Source organism: Condylostylus longicornis, unplaced genomic scaffold (assembly GCF_029603195.1).
Source record: "Condylostylus longicornis isolate FDR11 unplaced genomic scaffold, ASM2960319v2 ptg000010l, whole genome shotgun sequence".
NCBI classification, from domain to species: Eukaryota; Metazoa; Arthropoda; class Insecta; order Diptera; family Dolichopodidae; genus Condylostylus; species Condylostylus longicornis.
The window spans coordinates 21,225,658-21,244,009 of record NW_026577979.1 but is presented as its reverse complement, the minus strand read 5'-3'; the positions used below and the strand labels follow the sequence as shown (position 1 = coordinate 21,244,009).

Genomic DNA, 18,352 nt, shown 5'->3' with positions numbered 1-18,352 from the left:
TTTGTTTTTGATCACATGCGAAGAGGTGGAACAAAAGGGTTATAGCATAGCATTGTAGTCAGTTTATTTTTTTGTTTTCTTAGTTTTCAAGGTTGAAATTTTAAACTTTTCTTTAAAAAAAAAGTAAAAAATAAGAAAATAAAAATGAATTTTATATTTCTAAAGTAAACAAGATCCGTGCGCAACTTTTTTATTAATTTAATATTAAAAATCTTTATTGTTAAAAAAAAACAAAAAAAAGGCCAAAAGCAAAAATTTATGATTCTTTCTTCCGTTTTCTTATTTTTAACACTTTCTTGTTATTGTTTAATATTCATTCAGTCTAGAATTTTAAATATTCAGTTAGGAAGTTTATATTGTTTTACAATACAAGCATGATATTTACATACTTATATATGTACATACATACAATAAATTGAACTTCAATTGATAGATGGCAAGCCGGAAAACTAACAGCATATTTTAAAAAGTAAGTGTTTGTAAGAAGTGCGTAAGCGGACAAGTTTAAAAATAAAAATTCATCTAACAATAAATAATTCATAATATAGGGTGATTTATAAACAAAATTCGTAAAATATTTGAGTTTATGATAATGTTATTAAGACATTTAATCTTTAAATGTTATTAAGACAAAATCTTGAAGTACAGGTTTTTTTCTGTCTTGTCTGATATCTGTATCTGTCTGTACCACTTGATATACCCTGTACCTGTACCATAGATTTTTAACTTTTGGTATCTTAAATTAAAACTTGAGAAAGAGGCTAAAATTCTGTAAAAATTTTTAAGTTTCAATACAGTTGGTGCGAAATTATAGGTTGAGAGGAAACTAAAAAAATTAAAAAAGGGAAAAATTTGTTTTTTTTTTTTTTTTGTTTTCTTATTAAGAATCTTATTAGAATGCTGAGTACTTGTTCCGAAAGTACATATAACACAAAATCACGTAATATATGTTGCTTTCAAGCCTTTTACTAGCTATTTCTAGAACGGTTTGTTTGAGGCTTATATCTTTTGCGAAGGGAAAATTATGAGCAAAAAACTTCGGCAAGTAGCAATTTCATGAAAAATCGTTGAAACTCCTGTAGATCGAAAATCGTTAAGATTTGACACCTAGCTCAAAACAAATATTTATTCATTTTTGACGCCTTAAACGATGGTATTCATCAAAGCACTAAATAGTAAATCACCATGTATTTAGGCTGCTATTAAAATAAATGTGTTGTGAAAATGTTTCGAACCAGAGTGAAAAATACAAAATTTTGAATTTAATGTAAATTATAATTTTCGTTTACACTCATTGCACAATATGATCAATGAAACCCAAATGAAAACAATAATCTTAGGATTGTTGTTTTCGGGCAAGTTCTAAGGGTCGTAGAAACATTCATGAGGTAATTTGCAAGTTCTCGCTTCGAACTTTTTGACATGTATACAAATAAATAATCCATCTGTTACTGAAAGTTAAATCTTTAAATTCACCTGTTAAACCTCTTAAATTATAAGAGGTGCACACATATCTTGTATACCTAATTTTTTCGGGTTTCAAAGTTCTCATTTGGATACGAAGACTATATTGATCATACTTTTTTATGTACACTTTGTATATTTATAATGTTTTTAATAATAGCAATTCTTGTAGTTTTTAATGAATGCTGTAAATTTTACTTTTAAAATCAATGATATTTTTTTAATTAAATTTTTATATTTTGCATATATTCCAGGCGTTAAGATTACCTAAAAAACCTATTTTTAAAGTAATCCATCAGGTAAAATATTCGATTTTGAACAAAAAACCCTAAGTACCTGTTGTAATAAGTATACAGATTTAATATTATTTAAAATAATAGAGTATTTTATACTCGTACTTTAATTTTTCTAAAATATTACTAAAACCCATTAAACTTCAAATATAAAATTTCAATCTGAATAAATTATAATCTACGCATATGGAAAACTTTAAAATTTGGAAAAGCAAAAACTAACCCTTCCGTTTCGTAATTTATACTTTATTTAAATGAAAAACTAATACTCAAAAATAAAATGCTTATTAAATTTTCTATATTGTAAAAATTTTTACAATTTACCAATTTTAACTAAAAAATAATAAATATTAAATTAAAATATTTTTATCTCAAATATTTGTAAATTTTCAATATAACCATGATAAAAGTAACTTTACTAAATTTATTTGGGTACCTAGTTATTAAATAATAAAATTTAAGTTTTAACCTGATTAATTCATTTAATTTGTATTTTGAGCGACGGTATAAATTCCAAACCGATTTTAATTAAAAACAAAGTAATTAATAAATTTATGGTTTTATTAATCACTAATTTTATTACTATGTAAGTTGTTTACATAAGTGCCTACTTTAAATTATTCAAATGAGACAATTTAAAACTATTTGTTATGCGCCAATAAATAAAAATCTAATCATATTGTTTTGTTGACGTTTATGAAAGCGATAAATTGGCGCGTCATATGTATTTGATAACTTAATCTAAATGACATTCTTCACGGTATTACTCACAAATTTCTAGTAATTTGTAGAAAAAGGATTAAACTACAAGTTCAATGAGGAAGAGTTTTATCTACGGATAACTAAATTTAATTTGGTGTGTTGCTACAATTAATCCTATGCGTTTGTAAATTCCATTTTTATGCCGTGGCAATTTATATATATAGTTTCGCTGACATTGAATGTCGAATAATATTATTATTATAAAATGAAATAATAATTTTGTTTTAATTTTAATAATAATTTAATTTTAATTAATTTCATTTAAAAATATTGTCTAGTTACGGACAGTTGTGTAGCACAGTACAGTGTATACTCAAATCGAGAGCAATTGTCAAAAGAATCTTTTGTTAGATAGGTGCTTATACAGATGCTCTAAATACTAATAAGCAGAGACACATCTGTTTACACTACATATCCCCATAATTCTTATGACTTATGGTAGTTGTAATGTCTAAGAAATCTATAACTAAATGACTTTGATAATTAGCCAGTTTTTGCAAAAAATTTCAGAAAATGTTTAAATATTTAAAATTTTTAAAACTTTACTTATGTTCGAATACCAAAATATGTTCAATTTTGATTGTAAGTGTTATACAAATTATAAAAACTCACATTAAATCATTGAGAAAACATAAAATCTCGTCCCACTTACAATATTTTTACAACTGCTAGATTTATTTATTGCTAATTGCCCCTGATAGAATTTGTATGTATTTAAATAAAATGCGTTATTCTTTTGATCATGAAAAATAAAATGCATTGTGAAGCGAATATGTAAGATTTTATATAGTTCATGGGTATTTGTTTTTCATTTGTTATATTCAAAATTCATTTATATAAAAATGTAATTTAAATTTTATTATAATATCAATTTAAGTTTATAAAATTCAAGTATACGAAATTTGAATTGTAATTACATACAACACATTTTAGGGGTAAGGGGTGTCCATATACTTTGTAGGAGGAGTACATTGTAAATTTTTAGAAATTCGAATCGTCATTGCAGTTTTTCAAAACACTTTTTGTAGCACTTATTTAAGTTGCGGTTAAAAATTGATTGTCATCCCAATGCCCGTACATGTATTTCATTAGATGCGGGTATATGTTGAAGATTGTTTAGATAAGTAACATATCAAATTTCTAAAAATTAATTTTTATACATAACAATATTTTTATATTCTTCCTTTGAATGTAAAATAGGTAATTAATATGGAATTTCTTTTTGGTAATTGATTGAATTCAAGTAGAGTGGATTAAAAATAAATAAAATTTATTAAATATAGATTAATATGCGGATTATATAACTGGGGTTGTATAATCTCCAGGTGATAAGTGAAGAGTTAAATGAATACCAATTATACCATATCCTATGGCTTTTTAATCTGTTGCCATAAAAATGAAGGCACTCTTTGATTAAGTAATTGCACTTTGTTAACTTTAATTATAGAAATAAAAAAAACTAAAAAACTCTGGGCATGGAAAAATATAAAAAAAATATTTGCCTGTATTACCAAAAATACCGATTTTTTAAAGCAATTAAGGTATAATTACTATTATTATATTTATTTACCATTATTTAACTTAAGATTTTTTGTTTCTAACAATAATCTTTTTTTGAACAAGATTTAAAATTTTTCCAATTCCTCATAACAAGAGCTTTAATATTTTATTCTAACTAAATACAAAAATTCATTCATAAAACTTTAGAATACTATAATAATTTGTTTTTTTTTTTTACAAATTCATTAATTTCATTTATTTACTTGCTTAATATTAACTTAAGAATTTTTAATTCCAATTGTAAAATCCAAAAATATTTTAATAACATTTTTCTTTTAAATTTTTTCAGTCATCTGATAATAAATGCTATAAATGTAATGAAGTCATTACAAAACGTATTATAACTGCTATGGGAAAATCTTGGCATCCAGAACATTTCACATGCAGGGAATGTAAGGAACCAATAAAGGATTTAACATTTAATGAAAAATTTGGTGAACCAGTTTGTTCTGAATGCTTTCTTGCAAAATATTCAGATATTTGTTATGCTTGTAAGCAACCAATTAGAGAGGTAAGTAAGAATTTTAAGTGTTTTTGAGTTTAATTTGGAAATTTTAATTCGTGCTTTATAAGCAAAAATCCGTGTTGTTTATGCTTTACAAAAAATTTAAGTACGGTATTAATACGATTGTAGTACCGTCTCAGAACTTTCAATACCATTACACGGTAAAAATAACTGTTGAAGCTTTTGATACATTTTGGAATACAAGTTTTACAATATTAATGCATACTTTGACATTTGTTTGAATATTTCAATTTAAAGTTCTGTGCAAATGTTAATTTTTAACAAACGTTACCAAGTCATTAAAAACATAGCATTTCAATGCTGCATTTTAGGAAAAAAACTTAGTAACTAGCACTTTATTGCTGAAAATATATGCTAGTTCATTTAATTGGTTATTTCTGGGAACATTTATATGACATGTATAAGAAAAGCGTGCTCGATTTTCTTTTATTTTACATATCCACTACGTATAAAACGCATTTAGGATAAGTGTACAATGTCAAGAGCTTTTACCAAACTTTTTGGAATTTGATACCTTGTAAAATTATTGAAGACACGGTATATGAAGTCTTCAATAAAGTATTCAGTCAGGTTTTAACATTTATTTCAACACACAAAAATAAAAATATTTATTGCGGTTTTTTCTATATACGTATATTATTTTAAATACGTTATTGTAATATTGTACGAATTAAAAAAAAATAATATTGATTTCAAGTTTTAATAAATGATAGCAATGCTTTTTGAAACCCGTAGAACTCATCAAAAATATCATTTGAAAAAGTTGTCAATTAATATTACACTTTTATTTCAGTAAGAATTGTAAAGTATTGTTAATATCCGTAAACTTTGAATTTGTTTTACTATAATTTGACAGAAGCTACCAAAAGTCATGGGTTTAAAAATTGTTTGTATGTCGATATTGTCGTCATGAGAGCCATAAGAATAATCTTATAACCGTGTTAAATATTTTAATGACTAATTCTTAAATTTAATCTTAACCAACAGGTAAAAAAGTGATTATCAAAAAGGTGTACTTATTGTCAAAATTTATAACTTATGCAAATAACTGTTTTACTATCTACATTTAAATTTCCGTTTCATTTTAATTAAAACTTTTTTACATGCAACTGACCTAGTAAACGGTGCAAAGTAGAGAAATTTTAACTAATTGTAATTTGTACTGTTACTTTTAATTTAATTGATTACATATAACCTAATTTTTATCATGTGTACTTAATGCTTTCGTACTATTATAATAAAAAGCACTTATAAACAATTTTTTATACTAAAGCATTAATTATTTTCGACCCTAAGGTATACAATAAGGGAGGTGGTGTGATGGCACCAAATTTCGCGTGTCGAGTGTTTAACAGAAAGGGGTTTGTCCATGTTAGAGAAAAACGGACATTTGTGGCCCTTTGGCTCCGTTTTATATTTTTACCAATTTTTAAGAAAGAAATCAGCAGATTTTCTTGATATATATTTTATATATAACATCCTTATGATATTATGACGAGCTACCTAGCTTTTCAAAGGCTTTTATCTGGCTTTTTTTACTACTACTGAGGCTTTTTTAATACTGAGAAAAAATCAACAGATTTCCTTGAAATTTAACATTTAAATTGTGGTTGATAAAATTAAGAACCAGTAATTTTTTTTGGTATATTAGGACTCGAAACCTTGACCACATCTAAAGAAATAATTAATGAAAATTCTTGAAATTTATATATTTGTTTGTGAACGAAAATAACTAAAGCACTTTTCATGGAAATCGGAACACAGAAAGTGAATGTCTTCTAAGAACCAAAATTAAATTTTTTCTGTAGGTATGTATATTACCTAAAAATTAATATATTGGAACATACAAGCTTTCATAGAATATTTTCACCAACTAATGGGAATAAATTAACATTGGATTCCTTAATACCGCTCAGAAAATACACATTACGGTCGGTTATGTGCCGCCCACATCAGATTTTTTGAATTTATTTCTATGTATAACAATAAGAAAAGCATTTTATTCTACTCTTATCTTCTAATCCTATGCAAACCAATAATAAACTATATAAATCGGAATTCTGAACATATCCAATTACTTTAAGTTTAAATTGCAATAATTATGGTGTTTGAATAGAAATGCTTGGTACATACATATGTAAATTAAATTGCTATTTTATATCAGTTGTGTATATGTAAAATAAATTATGTAGGAATTTCTGCAATAATTTCACTTTCGTATAACGTCAATATCACATTTGTTTCAATATCGTATATGGCCGTATAGGTGTTGTTATTCAATAACCACATTTTTTTCTCTTCTTGAAATTACTTAAATGTAGTTTATATATACAAAATAAATACAAATGTTATCTATATACACATATTATATTTGGCCTTAATAATAATTCTAGCTATTATTTATTGATTAAATATTAATTCAGTTAATTTTGAATAAATATTGTCTTATGAAATTTGATAAAATTTTTAAAGTAAAAATGTAGAATTTAAAAAACAAAATAAATTCGTATCAAACCATTGGTTTGCAAAGCAGCACATTTTCTTGAACTTTAACACAAAAAAATATTGTCTGAAATATTTATAATATTTAATTCATACGGAGTTTACCTTAATTACATAATATACAGAACTACGTCGTAATCATTGCATCAGGGTGAGAAGAAAAATTAAAAGAAGCATCAATGTGATTTTTTTGTATACCGAAGAACAGTGAGCTGAGTTAAATCAATAAGTACAATTTTTTCATAAATGTGCTAAAAAAACAAAAAAAAAATACATTTTATACAATTTTGTTTTTGTTTTTCAACTTTGATTTAATGCGGCGACATTGATTAGCGTATTTTACATACATATTTATGTATGTATATAACATGCAAGTGAAAAATCATTCAAAATTTGAATTACATTTTATTTTAAAAAATATTTTCATCGTAATATAGAATGATTAGATAAAAAATTTTTATTGTGATTTTGCGATTATTTTATTACCTACTTACAAACAACATACAAAATATTACGATATTTTAAAATGAGTTTCGCTACGCTGTTTGTTAGTAATTTAAATATTTTTGAAAATTTTTTTTTGCAATTTAATCAATTAATTTCGGTATTCTTTTTGAATTTTTTACTAATAACTTTTATTAATTTTTATTAATTAAAAGAATGTTTGTAATTCGTATTTAATATTGTATAATGATCAGAGTTACAATATACATAGATAGATATGAATTTACCGCTTATTTGTCAGTGTCAAAAGGAAAATACTTATTTTCAATTATAATTCTCGGAGTTCTACAAAAACAACCGTTTAAAGTGGCCCATATGCCGTATGCTCATGATCGCACGCTACTATTATTTCCAGTTGTATATTTGAGAAGAGCAAAACCCTTTTCCAATGCTTATCAAATAGAAATTTTTGAGAAAAAAAAATGTTGGTTGTTTATAAAACAAATTATCGGGAATCGAAAGGCGAAATTATTATATTGTAAACCAAACTCGTTATATTAATGAAGTTATATACATACATACATACGCAGCCAGCAAAATAAAATGCATATTGTATATTTTTCGATTCAACTTCTTTTCCAACCTGTTTCCAATTTTAAGCATAAATCAATTTTATACTGAACATTAGTACACATTCATGTACATACATCTTAATTTACTAAAAACAAAATCTTATAAATATACAAACAATAAATCACAACCATAAACTATAATTGAATTAAAAAGTTTTGTGATTCAACCAACCAACGCGCTTCAAAATCTCTTCTTAAATTATAAAATATAAACGTTTCTGTTTGTTTTTAATTGGAGCTTATCATCATCTTTTGTTTCCAACTATGGTCACAGCTTGTTTAGTAAATTATGTTTTGAAGTCAAATGGAAAACAATTTTTTTAAATCAAAAATAATAAATTCTCCATAAATGTGTGAAATTTGAAAATAATTACAAATCAAAATGTACGAAAATGTAAATTTAAGAATAATTCAATTCTATGTAATTCAGTTGTTTTTTTTTTTCTTTTTTGCAATTTAATATTAAACAAAATGATGAATCTAAATATTATTTTAAAAGAATAAATATTGATTTGTAAGAGCTTCTACAAACACCCACCATGTACAAAAAAAGAAAAATGGAATAAAAATATTTGTCTAACTTTTTAGATATTGGACGTTCAAGGCACACCGCAGCCCACAATTAGAAAGAATAACCTATACAAAATAATATGATTGAACAGCATATAACCGATCCAATTGTATATTATCTAGGTTAACAAAACTCTTTCACTAGATTTTAAAAGTATTCTTTCAACGATTTTTTTAAATTTTAAGAGATTTAAATTTTATTCTTAAAGTACTGAGCTTTTAGTTAACAATACATCGAGAAAAATGCAAATGAGGCTTTTAGAAAAGATTCATATTATGCAATTCGAATTCCCTGAGAAGTTCTTTAGTCAAATTTTTTCGGTTGCAAACAGAACTCAAATATTAAATTTCAAGATTCAAAAATTGGTCGATTATTTCTCTTTATATACACAAAAATGTAAATGTGACCAGTAGTAAAAATCCAGTTGCTGACACCTGACTTTTTTGAAAAGTTAAGTTGCTTCTGATTCTGTTTACATATAAGATTTCAAGTTGATGAAAAACTCTATCTGTTGAATATTTTCTTAAAAATATTCAAATTGTATGGCAAAAGTCCAGTTCTCGAAGCTTGATATATCACAAAATTGGATCAATCCGTGCCAATGACAAAATAAACCAGATGTTGTATATTTTCATCAAAATCGGTTCGGCCAAAATACTAGACCTGTTGAAAATAGTTTTGTAGCGCTTTTCTACTAGAGAGAAGTAAAATATTCTAAGTATCATTACGTGAGTAAGTGAATTCGAAAAACTATTAAGAGAAGTGCGTTTCTACCGAATTGAAAACACGACATGCGAAATATGGTGCTACCACGTGACCTACCTTATTGTTTGCAATCCGGTCGGCTAAAAAACAAACTTTTTAAAGTTTTTAGAGAATAGCAAATTATTTTTGAATAGAAGAATAAAATCAAAAAATTTATATACGTATACGTACAAATTTATATACGTACGTACAGCACAGCAAAGACATACAATCATACAAACATAACAGTAGCAAAAAATTAATTGCGCAGATCACTTAAAATGATTGCTTCCATCACACTTTAATCTTATTGATACTTTATAATAAATTAGAAATTTTATTTTTTTAAGTTTTCATTTTTTCTTTTATTTTGATTTGTTTTTACAATTGAGTGGAAAAATTACGAAGCCAGGAAGATTTTTTCATTGAAGAAATTTATAGCAATTTTGCGGAATATGTAAAAATAATAGGGCACTACATAATAGAATAAAATTTAGTGAGTATATGCTTAAATGCAGAAAAATTTACTTAGAAATAAAGGAAAAAATTGTCATTTTATCTTGCTTGTGTATTGAGTAATTTTTCAACTTTTATTAACTCACTTTCTTTGAATAACTTAAAACGAACTTTATATTTTCAAATTTAGACAATTAGAATAATTTATTACATAATATACATTTAGCAAAATAATATCATAGAGCAACATAATGATAAAAAACTCGTTAAAACTCTCAAACTCTAAAAGTCTAAACCTATCAAAATAAATTCACAACTAATTGCAAATTCACAATAGATTTTTTTCTTTTGCCATAAACTTTTTAATAACATTCCCTCGTGATATGATTTTCAATAAATTTTTCTGTCATAAAATAAGTTTAATAGGGAAAAATTAAAATTAATTAGCTAGTTAATTAAGGCCAAGAAGTGATGATCTGTTTCTAAACTACAAATACGTAATGGTACTTAGATCAGAAAATTAAAGACATTAGTATTATGTTAACTTAAACTACTAGTAACTGCTCTATTTGAATACTTAAACTAAACATTAAAATCTTTTAAATATTATAGTAAAAAATTTATTTAACCTATTCTGTCAGTTTTGGGTTACTGAAAGTTAGGTTTTAAACATTTGAAATTGTTATCATGTGAATTGAATTATGCGTGTAAAAAAGTATCCGTTTTAACAAACTCATCATGTTGGTTGCAAGCTAAAAAGATATTTTACGAGTTTAGTCTGTAACCCATGTTACTATAGAATGGATTTATTTTTTTTTTTGTTTTTTAAAGCACTATTTTTTCAAAAAAATTTTTTTAAAGCTGGTCACCTTTATAAGTTGAAGAATTAAATCAATTTCTTTTGGAAGAAAAATTTTAAGCTTTTCTATTCAGGAACTAAAACCTCCGCTGCGTGACAATTAAGAATCAAAATAATAAGAAACAAAAAAAAAAAACAATTTCCAAGATACTCTTAAACTAGATATTATGTAACAAATTTAAAAATAGATTTTTCGAATCATTTTGAAAATTTTTCGTTTTTTTTTCGATTTTCCATTATTTTAAAAAGATAATTTGTAGATACATAAGTTCACCAAGCATGTCTGTGTAAACAATAGTATGAAATATGAATAGATTGTATACAGATATTATATACGGTACGGGCGTTTGTTATTTCTTTGGAAATGAAATTCTAAAACATTGACGGTTCTTCCATCAACGCAAAGCAGAAATGAAAAAATTTAGATTTTTAATTTTTGTTTTCTAATTATTAAAATATGATGACAGCAATAATGACTTATTTTTTAATTTAACTTTTGAAATATACGAGTACGGTCACGCATCACAGACATATCGTCTTAGTATTATAATTTGTAAACATCATATGATAGCGGTCAAATATTATTAAAAAGTAAAAAAAAGAAAAATTATTAACATGTGTCGATTGGATTGGACACAATATGATAATTGAAACTAGAGACTGGTATCCTTAAGCTCGTGTGTGTTTTCATGTATTTGAAAATTTTTGGATTGGAAGTGGGAACTGACGGATGATTTCATTTATCGAAGGTTAGATATGTTAGGTTTTTTACAAATAAAATTTTTTTCTTGGAAGTTTTTACTCACAAGGCACCAAAAAGTGCGAACTTAAAAATTTGCTTACTTTGTAACACATGGAAACAGATGATGTTAAAATATGAATTTAGATCCATTTAAATGTGTATTTTATATATGAATTTTAACATTTCAGAAAACCGTTCTGTTAACTTGTTTTGTTATCAATTTATGTCGTCACTTTGGAACTCTTCATAGTTTGATCTGTTTTCGGAAATTATGAAACAAAGGGAAAAAATCTCAACTGCAAAAATAATTTTGTAGACTGAGTTTTTAAATTTTTTTAAAGTTAGGTGGGTTTTCGTTTACTGAGGTCTAGAATAATTTTAGCTTGAGGTACGTTTAAAAATACACGCTACATACACTGAAAATATAGATCGTTTAAAATATTTTCGAAAATTCAATCTGCCATAAAGAAAGGCATTGTTGCTGCCTCATGAAGTTTTTTTTTTTAAATTTAAAAATCAAAAAAATTTTATAATGGCAATTCGTCAAATTTTGTTAAAATTTCCTTATTTTCCAGTAAATTGGAAAGCGAAAAGTATTGGGATACAATTTTATAAACAATGTCATTTCTGTGTTTTTCGAACGACTGATTATTTAGAAGTTAAGTTTTTTTTTTGTAGACTGCGTAAACAAAAAAAACTTAACTTTTTAAAAAGTTTCTGCATACTGTTTAACGTTCCGACTTAGAAATTTAAGTTCTAATGCAGAACTTTCAGGGCAGCGTGCATAAACGAAAACTCAATATTAGCTTTCATTTATTCGGAAAACTATTCCCATCTCTAGTTTGTTCATGATGACTTTTAAATATAGAAAAAATGGGACATTAATGAAAAAATTATTATTTTTTGAGATTTTTTTGTTATCTAACAATTTAGAATTCATATAATAAAATGTAAAATTTTTTAATAAATATCAAAAATTAAAGTTAATTAACTTGGTAATTTTTTCAATTTTTTCTTCTGTTTTAGTATTGTTTCAGTAATTTTATTAAAATTACTGAATCTTTTTAGCTGCTTTTATTAAATTTTTAAAAATTTTTTGCTTGTTTAAATTAAAATTAAAAAATGAAAAAAGCGAAATTATAGCTTATAAAGTACGTTAATTAGTTTAATAAATTCGAACAACAAACTAAAAACGAGCTTAATTAATTTTTTTGCTTGAAGAGCGACTAATTTATACATTGGATTTTTTATACATATACACAATAAATATAGCTAAAATATTGCAAAGCAGTTTCAAGATCAAAAGTTTAATTTGTTGATTTTTGACAGGAAAAAAATTCTTTGGCCAAAGAAGTCAATTAAGTTAATAAGCAAGTTTGACTTTTCTCGGAATTTTGTAACATTAAAATTTGGGTATCTCCACTAAACTAATAAATCTCTTTTTAAAAGTCTTTGGGGACAATTGAATACCCTCTATAGCTGAAAATGAAAATATATGGAGCATGAGTTCAAATTGAATGATCGCTTTAGGTGCGTGACAATTAGATGTGACAGTTGGGAATAATAATTGATCCGTTTTTGATGCCGCAGTCTATATAGCAATCAATATATTATAATCCCTAGCTGATAGCTGTAAAATAAATTGTTCAATTTAAGTATGTAGTAACTATTCTTAATATACATATGAATAATACAGTTCTTAACGCTCATGATTTATGAGGCATTATATAATATTTTGCATGTATATACATATGTATATATTTTAAATTATAAACAAAATTAAAATTGTCACCTATTACCGTAATTTTCAAAATTTATTAGAAGTCCCAAATTTAGATTTTTAATATACTAAAAACTGTCTATATTTAATTTTATTATTACTTAAACAAAATTTATTATAAAATAAAAAAATAAAAATAAATTTTAATTTTGAGATTAAATCATTATTATTTAATAATTCTTTTTATATAAAATATATATGGACACGTAATAAATGAAAATTGCTATTAGAAGATCAACTATAAATTCTCTAAATGTTAAACAAATCTGTCATAAAATTCTTATGAACCCGCCTTCTCTCTTTTCCAGCTCCTATTCAAATTTCTCGTACACTTTATAAATATGTCAAATGACATAAAAATAGCAGTTACTTTGATATACTCGTATTATTTGTTCATTTTTTAAAGTGATTTCATCTGGTTATTAACAGGTCATTTTTCAAAGTAAATTTAAATACAAAATTTTTTTCTTATTTGAGTGAATATATGTATGTACATATTACACAAGAGACTAGATTTTTCTGATTTATAAGCATTTTTGATTTTCTCACTTCCAGCTTTTTTACTAAAAAGTTGTTATTTTCTTTTTATTTTTAATGTTGTTGTTTCAGAATTAGGTTAGATTTTTTTTTAACTTCGTTAATTAAATGTATAGGAAAGCAAAAATGTATTACGAACCTACACAAAATTAATATGTACATCAGAAATTAACACAGTTTTTGGTGTAGCATAATAAAAGCAAGGCTTGGGTTTATAATACATTTAGTTTCAATTTATTATTTAGGTCAACAAAGCATTTCACAGGTGCTAAAATTTTTTAATTTTAGTTCAATTAAGTTCATAGTGAGCTTTAAACAATTGCTCTTTTCTTTGTTGCAAACTGAAGAAAAATCTCAAATAATGAAATGTGGTGGATATCGTTTAATAAAATCAGGAATAGTCTCAAAACTTAGTGCAGTAACCTGTTTTCGTTTAGTTTAGAAAATTGCTTAATTCACAATAGTATCGTAATTGTCCTTTAGTGAAAATTATTAATAAAAGTTTTGTTTTTTTTTTCCAAAATTATAAGGTTTCATCAAAAATTGTTGAAAATTTTTACCGTTTTCTTTTTGTAATTGTACGTAAATTTAATTTTAAAATAATTACATGTTTGCTAGAAACCGTAATAGTCAAAGCCATAGCATGGGATTATTATTTTAGAAGTTTGGAGTTTTTAAGACATTTGCATACAATATTTTAATATGGTGACATAAATAAGAGAAGATCACAGTTACCTATAGTGCACTGGACATGTCATTTCAATTCACGGTATTAAGCACATCAAGTCATTTCACAAATTAACATTTTGTTTAGGCGTACAGTTTCCATTATTATTTTTCTTATTAGTGGCTTTTATTTTAATTTAAAAATTTAACGTAAAGAGAAAAAAGAACTTTTTTTTTTCTTCAAAACTTAAAAGTTAAGAAACAAATTAAGGTTTAAAAGTTTTTTTTTTCTCAGTTATTGATCGTTTTTCCTTCTTTTATAAGTTAGTTCATAGCAGATTATGAACTTTGTAAACAGAAGCACATGTAAAGTTTTTTAACCAGATTTGTTTTGTTTTACTATAGCAGTATTACTACATATACTTATATATACATATACGCTTGTTTAAGACAAGTAATAATGTGTAATAAAAACGTTGGATAGGTTTTCTTGCTCGAATAAATAGTGTATTCTTGATCTACGGTTAAAACTACTAATAATTTTTATAAGCTACAAAGAAATGAGAATATTTGAAAACAGAGCACACGCTAAATAACATGGTCTAAGTTAATTATAATCAATTAAATTAATTTAAATATTGTGACGTCAAGAATTAAATGCTAGACTTTTGATAGATTGTATCAAAATTTCGTAAGACAATGGAAATTACGCATAAAATGAAACCCTCATTCACAAAAATGAAATATCTAATGTAAGATTACAAGTTAAAACATAAGGTAACGTTATAAATTTATGAGCTGAAAAAAATTTGATAAATACGAATACGTACAGTAACATGAATTATTCCCTCGTTTATAACAATGAGAAACATAGTGGTCTAAGACATTATATACTTATTTTATACGCTCAGAAGTCATGATTAAGTCCTGTCTGTATACCTCTCTGTTTGTTTGCACATCTACATGTATTCGACATGTATAAAGAAGTAACATTTTGATGAACTTTTGTAGCAGGCTTAGGAGTGAATTTTTACTAGGAACAACTTTTACGCTTTTGACAATATCTAGCACAATAAGGAAGATCATCTTAAAATATGCTTCACTTTTGTTTATTGATAGAAAGAGTTATACTGGAATTTTTCGAAAAATGAAGTACAAGAGACTGGATCGAATTTGCGTGAAAAGGTATATTGTAAGTTGAGAAAACGGACCGAAAAAAATTTTATATTTTTTGTGAACATCAGGTTTCACGAACCGGAAAATTATTTTGTGTCCATATGACGGAGTTTATATAACGATTCATGCATTTTCTTGAAATTTTTTAATTAACCTTAAATATAAATTTGGTTGCAAACAAATAAAAACGACTAATATTGACAGGGAAAACGGAATAAATTATATTAGATTTGAAGAGCTCAATTTAATCCATAGGTAATTAATCAAACTTTATAGAATGTGTAAATAATAAATAAGAACAGCTCACATTACGAATTTTAAAATTTATTTACTCTCACTTTTTAGCAAAAACCAGAAATCGTTTAAAATCAAAATAAAGTCAACCGAATCATTTAAATTTAAAATTCAGTCAATAATAATAAAATTATTTTTTTTTGCTTATTTAATGTAAGCTGGCCAAAAAAATTGTATTTCTTCATTATTGGAAAGATTTTTTATTAACACCAAATTTATGTAGATTTTTATTACAATTTTCTACAATACTTGAGATTCTTAGTGATTTGAAACGCAGAATTCAATTAAGAAATTCAAAAATTTTGAAATAAAAAATAAAAATTGCAATAAAATATTCACAAATTATCACCATTACCTTATAAAATAATTGAATTACTTATTTATTACCGAAAGTAATTTTTATTATTGTTTTTCATTTTTTCTCTTTTTGAAAAGCTCATAAATATTTCAAAAATTACAAATCAGGTGAACTCAGGTGATAAGAAATCTTTGACGGCGAACAATACAATTTTTTTTTGTTTTGTAAATTTTGAAAAAAAAAAAAATAAAAACTAATTTTTTTTTAGAAAAATGATGTCATCTAAAATTAAAAGTCAATTAACTTGGTCACATAAAAAATTTTAAACTCATGGAAACCAACACTTATGTATATTATAGAGTGTAGAGTAATTTAAAAGTACAAATTTTTGTTGAGAAGTACACGTATGTCGTGCAATGTACGCATATGCATGTATTTGTTATTTTTGGTGAATAGCAATTGTGATTGAAAAAAGTATTGGTGAAAAAGATAAGCAAACAGTTTTCTGCATAATGTGCCACATTATTTTTCAGTTGAAAATTGAATATTACAGATTAAATTGAATTGTGCTTAATTCAAAAAAAGTATAAAATAAATAACAATTCTAAAAATATTTTAATTACGAAATTGGAATTAAGTCGTTTTTGTAAAAGTAAATGGATATATGTATATTGGCCATATGTATATATTCTAAGGAATCTGCAACATCAATCGAAAAATGAATCTGGTTTGTAATATGACACATTTTTTTTGACAATGTAACTCTAGGACTTGAATTATAGCTTAAGGTGTAATTAATAAAAACGATGTTTTGACATAATGCTATAAATATGGATTCAAATTATTAAATTACGTATGTTAATTAGGCTAAGCAAAATTTTGTGAACCCCAGAATTTGTTAGGTGAAATCTTAGCGTAATATCAATTTTCAAAAAAGCTTGAATCTATTTAATTAACACATAACGTCAATTTTTACGTAAAAGGGGCAAATGGAAATTTTTTTTTGTAATAGAAGAAATACTTCCTAATCTTCCTGCATATACAGAATTGACAAACTGCTTTTGCTTCGGACTCAGTAATTTGTGAAAATTTTGCATTTTCACAATTTTAGGGAAACTGAACTTAATGAGAAATTTTTCTAGAGAAGTGATTTCTCAACCCAGATCTACTTTTATACAAAATTTCTTTATTTTATTTTAAAAAGGTGTGTAAACAGAAACGTGTCAAAAAGATTCAAAGCCGTTGCGTGTAAGAAATTTAATCATAATTTATTAAATGTCTACATTACTACAAGAAATGCAATATCACTCTGGTGGATAACAAATAAACAGCGGTTCATGAATTAACAAGCAGAAGAGTAGATGATTTTCTTTTTATACCCGTACGAACGTATGTCTAAATTTGCTTTACCGTTTGTAACGATAAGAGATAATGGTCTGAGTTATAGACTCAAGTTATTAGCATCTCAGTCGATTTAGCTTTGTCTGCCGGTCTGTCCGCCCGTCCGCTCGTCCGTCCCAACGATAACTCAAAAACTAATTGAGCTAAGTTCATCAAATTTTCACAAATGATTTATTATAGTTCTGTGGAAATTTTCCAAAACCCGATAAGTCGATTTTTGGCAAAATCGAGATATTAATGAAAATGGAATGGTAAATATGAGATCTTTGCTGCGACGAAGTCTCATAATTCAATGCAAGAGGTAAAGCGTTCGTTGGTGCATAAAACCATAACCCGGTAAAGTTTAATAAAACCATTTATCAACATCATACCGTTGCCAAAACCCGATATTTATCATATCGTTCTTTGGAATAAACCGTAAAACCATTTAACAGTCTTATACAAGTATGCCAAAACCCGATATGTCCCATACCGTAACGGTAAGAGATTGTTTTAACCAGCAAACAGAATGTTATATGTGGAACGAAACTGTGGCTGGACGGGGATCCCATGAACATGCTTCGTGCTTGTTTAAAAAAGTTATCTCATTACCCGAAACAATCAAGTATAATGTACTCTGATACATGTGGTGGCCAGAATAGAAAT

General features: G+C 25.6%; 1 protein-coding gene across 2 annotated transcripts in view; it reads left to right on the top strand.

Moving 5' to 3' along the window:
* Nucleotides 1–18,352, top strand: part of LOC129619022 (transforming growth factor beta-1-induced transcript 1 protein) — a 38,897-nt gene that overhangs the window by 16,827 nt on the left and 3,718 nt on the right. The window contains exons 3-4 of one of the 2 annotated variants that reach the window (XM_055534080.1): nt 1,719–1,763; nt 4,369–4,590. In XM_055534080.1, the coding sequence (XP_055390055.1) occupies nt 1,719–1,763; nt 4,369–4,590 (267 nt within the window). The remainder of the gene's footprint in view (nt 1–1,718; nt 1,764–4,368; nt 4,591–18,352) is intronic. The other variant, XM_055534081.1, reaches the window with a different exon arrangement.